The sequence below is a fragment of the Chelon labrosus genome (assembly GCF_963514085.1).
Source record: "Chelon labrosus genome assembly, chromosome: 9".
Taxonomy (NCBI): Eukaryota; Metazoa; Chordata; class Actinopteri; order Mugiliformes; family Mugilidae; genus Chelon; species Chelon labrosus.
This window is the reverse complement of record NC_140359.1, coordinates 2,375,485-2,384,050: the sequence shown is the minus strand read 5'-3', so window position 1 is coordinate 2,384,050 and position 8,566 is coordinate 2,375,485. Positions and strand designations below refer to the sequence as shown.

Here is an 8,566-nt window from a genome sequence, read left to right as displayed (position 1 = left end):
TCTATACATTCTATATTATTGACAAATCATAACTTATGTAAAGACTTAAATACAAATAAAGCCACATCATCTTTGTTTAGCTACAGCTATAATTTTCAATATAAACTTCAAAAAAATTAAATAACGCTGAGATTACTATTAATAAAATATCCTAACTTCATTCATTTATTTAATGGGCCCACTTAGATTTAGCCATAAAAGTGATACAAAGTGTTAGAAGTTTACAATGTGTAACCTCTGGGGTGGACGGTGTTAATCAACGAGTGAATCTGATTAGCATGGTGGGACGGGGTGGGTGTGGCCTGTGCTGCTGTTCATTCATGGGGTAAATGATGGCCGACAGTGAGGAAGCAACAGCAGCAGCAGCAGAACAGATGGCTCACATCTTCACTCAGGAGTATTTTCAGATCCCTGTGGTGACCCGAGCGTACACAACCGCCTGTGTCCTCACCACTGCTGCTGTGGTAAGAAAACAACTCTGATCTCCAGGAGCTGAAACTATTGATTTAAAATGAATTCTTATTTAAGTTAAAGCAGTAAAAGTTGTAGAAGTGACATTTTAAAAATGTATCTCTAAACACCACAAGGAGCTTATTTAGCTGTAAGAGAAAGTTCATTTTAACTCATTTTTAAAGCAGCTAGTTGCAGAACTAAAGAAACCATTTGTATTGTATTGAGTAAAAGCAGTTGAAGTGTCAGGTGAAATTCAAGCAACAGAAGCACGATTAAAAGTAAGATAAATATTAATATTAAATTGCTGAAACTAGTTGAGGTGTTTGCTGTTATGCTGAAAAACGCTGAACTGGTTGTTTGGAGCATTTAAAATTTCAGCTGAAGTCAATAGATATGCAGTCTGTGAAAGCAGCTGAAGTGTCTCAAAGCCTGAGTGAAGAACATGAAACATCAGTTGTGATGTGGATTATACAAGCAGTTAAACTGTTAGTTCAAGGGAGGAGATGAATTTGTGACGTGTCAGTAACTGTGAAGCAAGTCGAAATGCAGTGTACAAAAGCAGTCGAAGTGTCCGTTAAATTGTGAGTGGCAAAGGACTTATATATCAGTGTTAAAGTACTCTGAACTTAGTTAAACTGTCAGATTTAGAGCAAAATATGTTACATTTGAACTCAGGTAAATTAAAATAAGCATATGATGAAAGCAGTGAAACCGTCAGTTGAGGAGTAAAACACCAAAACCAGATGGGATATTTTAGCTTAAGCGGAAGTGCAGAGGAGTTGAAGAACGCAGTAGACTATAAGTAAAGACCATACTTAAAAATTGCTAAGCATAAACTAACTAACAAATATCCGAGCTGAAGTTAAGGTGAAACCAGCTGAAGCACACGTTAAAATAAGTGCAATTATTGCTGAAGCAATTGCTCTGAAAGCAGCTGAAGTGCCAGTAATTGTGAAGTCAGTAGATATGCAATAGATTCCAGTAGATTCTGAATATAAGAGTAGGAGATGAAAGTTTCAGTTTAGTTGAGGAGTAAAACACAAAACCAGCTGGGACAGTTTAGCTGAAGTATAAGTGAAAGCAGTTGAAGTGCATGTTAAAACATGAGTGAAGACAGCGGTCAAGACGTTAGCTGAAGCATAAACTCCAGTAGTTAGTAACTGTGAAGTAGATATACCATATGCAAAAGCAGTTGAAGCGTTAGTTAAAGGGACTTGAAATATATATTGTAATGTAAGTTATGAGAGCAGTATAACTGTTAGTTCAAGGGGAACTAGGGTGACCAGATCCCAATTCACCAGATGTGGGACAAAGGCTACGTTTGTGTGGGACAATGTGGGACAATGTGAGATACCAGTGCATCAAAGTACCCTAAAAGAACTAACAGAAAAAATAAACATTTCTATTCTGCCCCTTTGCTTATAACATTACTATGCTTTGCCATCTGATTGATTCAGTAGCACATAACAGCCCGCAAATAAAAACTCATATATATATATATATATATATATATATATATATATATAAACGTATTTAAATGCAACTTTCCCAAGTTCCCAGGTTGAGAAACACGTTTTGTCTCGCATCTTCTGTCGTTTCACGTCGTATTCACCTCCGAGTGAAACGGAAAAATGACTCAAGCAAACTTCACAACAAACTTTACCAGACTCGCCTGCCTTGCTCTGGTTTCACCCAGGGATAGATAGTTTCCCAGTCTTTATTATAGCTGTATTAACTCTTCTTAGCCGTACGGGTTGTGCTTCCCTCCATGTCTCGCGCTGCATGCCGTTCTGATCTGATTCGCATTGTTTGTTGTTGGTGGGCGCGCCGTTAACCTGCGTCCGCGTCCCAGTTTGATTGACATGATCAAACAGCCCGCCCCGCCCCCTGATGACAGCCCTCACTGCTTTCTCCAGACATCTATTTGATAAATGCCAGATTATAAAACACGCATTTCAGATGGAGTCTGACTGTCAATAACAATGCGGGACAACGTCTCAATTTGCGGGACGCGTGAAAAGTAATGAAAATGCGGTACTGTCCCGCACAAAGCGGGACATCTGGTCACCCTAAGGGGAACAGATAACGGAATTCCCACAAATGAGGATACTTAATACAAAAGTAATTGCAAATGTTTCGATGTGAAATATTTTTATTGACCTCAAGCTGTGTGTTATGGTTTTAGCAACTTGACGTCATCTCCCCGTTTCAGCTCTACTTTAACTCAGATCTCATCATCAGGAGATACCAGGTAACATTCAGAAAGCATTTAAGAAGCTCTAAATGGTGTACTGGTACGGTATTTACACTCTCTTCCTCTCAGATATGGCGCTTGGTAACCAGCTTCCTCTTCTTTGGTTCTCTTGGATTCAGTTTTGTGTTCAACATCATCTTTCTGTATCTTTTATCACAGAATCTTCTCACAGAGTAAATATCTCAATATCTCAGTGCATCTATAAAACACCAACATAAATTTGTCGCAGTCCTTGACTAAAATAAGCTATCGATACTGTCGGATGCTGGAGGAAGACTGCTTCCGAGGGAGGACGGCAGATTTCGTTTTTATGTTCCTGTTTGGAGGAATTGTGATGACCGTATCCTTTGAACTAAAGAGCTGTAGTAAAGTACAGAAATTGTAAAATCTGAACCAGTAAAACTAAAAGCCATGCACATCTTTGAGATAATGACATGTAAACATGTAACATGCCAACTACTGTACATTCAGCGTGTCTCTTTTTCATGCTTTGGGTTTCATGGGTTCAAATTCCAGGCTAATGAACAGTCATGGGTCTATTTAGTCATAGGCGTCCCTCTGGGCTGTTGTGAAACCGTCAGTGTGGAGCTTTATGGCTTTTCCTCTGGGCCAGTGTTTCTATTTCATGGGCTAATTCTGTTGTAATATGCTGTAAGCATGTGTTATCAGGACACTGACACACTTGATTAAAGGGAATGTCATAAGTCAGCTTTTATTTTGAAGGGTTTACCATTACTTAACATCAGCTCTGATATTAATAAAGTTAAGAGGATTATCCAGATACTTAATGTCTAGCTAGCTTGTCAGCCTTTTTTTTCTAACCACACCTTCTTCTCAAACTGAAACTTTAATCTCCATCTGAGTCAGATGCTGTCAACTGTTGCTTTTACTCTCATGACAAACACCAACTGATTCAGATTTAACTGAAGCTCTGCAGCTGTTCGGACTCTTCTCCAACATCTTCTTCCTGGGTCAGGCCTTGATCATCATGCTGGTGTACGTGTGGAGTAGAAGACATCCGCTCATACGCATGAACTTCTTCGGCTTCCTGAGTTTCCAGGCTCCATTTCTGCCCTGGGTGCTGATGGGATTTTCACTGCTGCTCGGAAACTCCATCGTGGTCGACCTCCTTGGTGAGAAACGCAGTCAACACATTATAACCAGATATAACCTGAGCTCTAGTTCTAATTCAATTCAGTTCAATTCAATTTTATTTATATATATGTTATTATCAATAACAATACAAATCCTCTAAAGACGCTTTACAAAATCCTGTCTGAAAAGATTTTGTGTCCTCCAGTTTTCTAAATTTCTGCATAAATGTGACTCAAAGCATCAGTGGATTTTCACACAAGTCCTGAAAGTAGACGAAGAGAACCCTAAACAAACACATGAAACACAAATATTACACTTCTGTATTTGTCTATTTAGGAAAATGAGCCAATCTCACATATATGTGAGTTGCAAGAGTAAGTGCACCTCAAGGATTACAAGAGACCAAAGTAGAATTATTTGGTTTAAATGAGAGGCTCATATTTGGAGATGAAACAGCAACAGTACTTCATCTTGTCCGTGAAACATGCCTGTTGGGTAATGTCCTAGTTTGTGTCTGCTTGTGCTGCATCTGGGCCAAAACCATCTGCCATCATTGATGAACCAATGAATTCTGAATAACATCAGTGAATTCTAAAAGAAAATGTGAGGACATCTGTCTGTGAGCTGAATCTTAAGAGAAACTAAGTCATGCAACAAGACAACAAGCCCAAACACACAAGTCTTTCTACAAAAGAACGGTTAAAGAAGAACGAGATGAATGTTTTGGAATGGACAAGTCATAGTCCTGACCTTAATCCAATAGAAATGTTGTGGAAGCACCTGAAGCTAGCAGTTCATGTGAGGAAACCCACCAATGTCTCAGAACTGAAATGGTTCTGAACTAAGGAATGGACTAAAATCCCTCCAAGCTGCTGTAGACGACAAATCAGAAGTTACCAGAAAGGGTTCACATACTTTTGCATCTCACAGATATGTAATATTGGCTCATTTTCCTGAATAAACAAATACAAAAACGTAACATTTCTGTTTCATTTATGTGACTGGGTTCTCTTTGTCTACTCTCAGGGTTTGTGTGAAAATCCACTGATGTTTTCATTCATTCATTCATTCATTCATTTATTCATCTATTGTAACTACTTGTCCTGTGAAAGGGTCACTGGACGAGAGGCGGGGTACACCCTGGACAGGTCTCCAGTCTATCACAGGAGCTAACACAGAGAGACAGACAACCATTCACACTCACATGAACACCTACGGCCAATTTAGAACCACCAATGAACCTAACCAGCATGTCTTTGGACAGTGGGAGGAAGCTGGAGTACCTGGAGAGAACCCACGCAGACATGTAGAAATGTAAACCTAAAGAAAGGAATTAAAAAACACACGAAAAAAAAGTTCTGTAGGATCAGAGGGACTATGTGTGGATGTAAAAAGTCTAAATACCCATTAAAACTAGAAATCTGAACTTACGACTCTGAAAATCAATGTGATACATTTCAAAGAGTCTTCTCTGCAAAACCGATCCAGATGTGTCAGCCAATGAGGGCGTCTCCTGGGCACAGCCCTCTTCAGGTCCCCCATGGATTTCATCAAGGAGAGCTTTGATTGGGTCATTCTAAAACATCCACCTTTTGTTGATTTGGATGTGTGGTCTGAATCGTTGTCAAACTTTACCTTTTTTAATGATTTTATATCATTGAAAACATAATGTCGTTTTCTATCCATTGTATATATCATACTTTAGATACACACAATACTACTTAGCAGATACATTCAGGGTTGTTTCATGGAATGTTTCACATCAGTTTTCTGTTATACATGTGTGATGTGTGATGAGTTCCTTTCCTCTATAGGTATCTGTGTCGGCCACATGTACTACTTCCTGGAGGATGTGTTTCCAAATCAGCCGGGAGGAAGAAAGCTGTTGATGACACCAGGACTTCTGTAAGAACTGGAATTCTCTGTAATTGTGTATTTACATTTAGTCTTTAGCTTGTTAAGTTTGTCCTCGAGTTAGGGTTTCATTCGATTCATCCCAAATGAGCAAAACAAATCTAGTTTTTGTGGATATACCATACCTGGGTGACTAATGCAGAAGTATGAGAAGACGTCATGGAACCTGCACATTACAATATGCCGTAGCCGTAGCCGTAGCCTACGGCGTAACCTGGTATACCTCTTCAGAAATGTACACCGATCAGCCACAACATTAAAACCACTGACAGGAGAAGTAAATAACATTGACCATCTTATGACAATTCAGTGTTCTGCTGGGAAACTTTTGGACCTGGCATTCATGTGGATGTTACTTAGACATGTACCACCCACCTAGACCAGACCAGGCACCCCCACCCCATAGCAATGACACTCCTTGATGTCAGCAGCCATCCCCAGCAGGATGCAGCCTGACACAGACACACACACAAAAACGGTTTAGGAACAACTAAAGAAACATGAAGAACAGCACAAGGTGTTGACCTGGCCTCCAAATTCACTAGATCCCAAACTGATCAAGTATCTGTGGGATGATCCACAGAGGCCCCTCCCCTCAACCCATAGGACCCAAAGGCCCCCACTAACAACATTCTGTTACCAGACAGCACAGGACACCCTCAGAAGGCCCACGTCCATTCTCTGATGAGTCACAACTGTTTTAGAGGCACAAGGGAGACCTACACAATATTAGGAAAGTGGTCATAATGTTACGCCTGACTGGTGTGGCAACCTGGATCGTGATGGGAGTGATTGTTCCAAAATGCATTTCCTTGTTTACATGCAACCAGACGAGCTCAGAAAGTTCTCTCTTGTTTAGTCTCCTACAAACCATCCACTCAGACGTGTTGTCCATGTTCTGTGCTGCAGTGATTTCAGTGAAAATGTTGATCTACATTTATTAGCTTCAAATCCAGCATGAGTCACTCAGTTCCCCCCTGCTATTGTGTAAAGTAGAGTGAAACTCAACACAGCTGACTTTACGCTGCTTAGTGTTTTTGTGGCAGAATTACAGAACAACACTGACACACCAGTGCATAAGTACAAATACACTGAACAGACCCTCTTCATGTGAGTTTCGGGTGGACAGCACCCATAGATGTTATTAATAGAACCCCAACTCCTCACCAGTCACCAGAACTGAAGACTTGGATGAAATGTCTTCAAGAAACTTTTCAAGTCCAGTTGTCTTTGTTTCAGCTTTGTTTTTGAAAATATTTATGACCTGTACAACTACGAACCTTCAGAGACTTGTTGTCATATACTTTGGACAAGCACCATTTGACTAAGGTACAAGTATTTACAAAATGCAAAAACATGTTTTGCGTTTTGTTCTTTCAGCCGAGCCATTTTTGACCGACCGGAGGATCCAGACTACCGTCACCTCCAAGAGCAGTCAGTAGGAGATCTGCAGCAGGACGAGGAGCAACACAACTAACAGTACCAACACCAGCAACAGACTGCAGAGCCAAAATGTCTCCAGAATGAGTGAGGACATTTTGGTCGGTGCTCACACCCTTTCAAAGGAAAGTTTGAGGGTTGGTGTTAGGGCTCAGTAAACAAGCAAAAACAAAAGCAACTGGATTTGACTGAGGTTTCTAGAAGACGTTTCATCCACTTAGCTTCTTCAGCTGTAACGAACCATTAAACAGCCCTTTGAAAGGATGTGGTGAAATATCTTTAAGAAAACTTTTATTAGTCCAGTGTCCTTGTTTTAATTTAGTTTTTTTGAATATACCATGACCTTGATGGTGGAGAATCTTCACAGACATACGCCGATCAGGCCTAACATTATGACCACCTTCCTAATATTGTGTAGGTCTCCCTTGTGCCTCCAAAACAGTTGTGACTCATCAGAGAATGGACATGGGCCTTCTGAGGGTGTCCTGTGGTGTCTGGTAACAGAATGTTGTTAGTGGGGGCCTTTGGGTCCTATGGGTTGAGGGGAGGGGCCTCTGTGGATCATCCCACAGATACTTGATCAGTTTGGGATCTAGTGAATTTGGAGGCCAGGTCAACACCTTGTGCTGTTCTTCATGTTTTTTGAGTTGATCCTAAACTGTTTTTGTGTGTGTGTCTGTGTCAGGCTGCATCCTGCTGGGGATGGCTGCTGCCATCAAGGAGTGTCATTGCTATGGGGTGATGGTGTCTGGTCTGGTCTAGGTGGGTGCTACATGTCTAAGTAACATCCACACGAATGCCAGGTCTAAAAGTTTCCCAGCAGAACAAATTTGGTTTAGGGTTGTTTTGAAGGGCTGTGCATTTCATTGAGATGGTCGGTGTTAGTGTAAGGGGCTAGGAAATGTCAACAAGTGTCCTCATAAAGATAGCCATGCAAACTATGTGTGTGGGTCTGACTCTCACTCACTTTCAAGGATACACACTAGACTCAAGACCAGTTGATTCAGGATGGCAGGTGCAAACCTTTGAGTCTTTGAGCTGTCCAGATATACATTAGAGTAAGACCTGTACACTGACCTCCAGGGTTTTTATATGGTTGTCGAGTATTTATTTTTCTGTGAGGTAATACAAGACCTCGGCTTATACTAAACAATAGAAAGATTTATTGCTAAAAGATAAACAGACACACCGCTTTGTATTTATAATGAAAGAGCCAAGAGAAGCAGTGAAGAAGCAGCAGGTAAACAAACTGTGCATGTAAACAATGCAGATAGAAATGAGCCTAGGAAGCTAGCTTCTTGCTCTTCCTAGCGTAATGGTCTCCCAGCTAATAGCAGCTCTTCCTAGCTTTTTAGACTCATTACTCCAAACACATGAGCAGGTTCCTGTTGGGGGGAGCAGATGCTGCTG

At 40.7% G+C, this 8,566-nt stretch overlaps 1 protein-coding gene across 1 annotated transcript; it reads left to right on the top strand.

Annotated features, from left to right (window-relative positions):
- Positions 1–156: 156 nt before the first annotated feature.
- LOC311493324 (derlin-3-like) lies at positions 157–7,193 on the top strand (the record flags this gene model as incomplete). Its single annotated transcript, XM_084551928.1, has 7 exons — positions 157–464; positions 2,639–2,704; positions 2,777–2,850; positions 2,954–3,047; positions 3,645–3,840; positions 5,617–5,707; positions 7,097–7,193. The coding sequence occupies exons 1-7, from the start codon at positions 330–332 to the stop codon at positions 7,191–7,193; spliced, it is 753 nt and encodes a 250-aa protein (XP_084408054.1). The 5' UTR covers positions 157–329.
- Between the last annotated feature and the right edge of the window lie 1,373 nt (positions 7,194–8,566).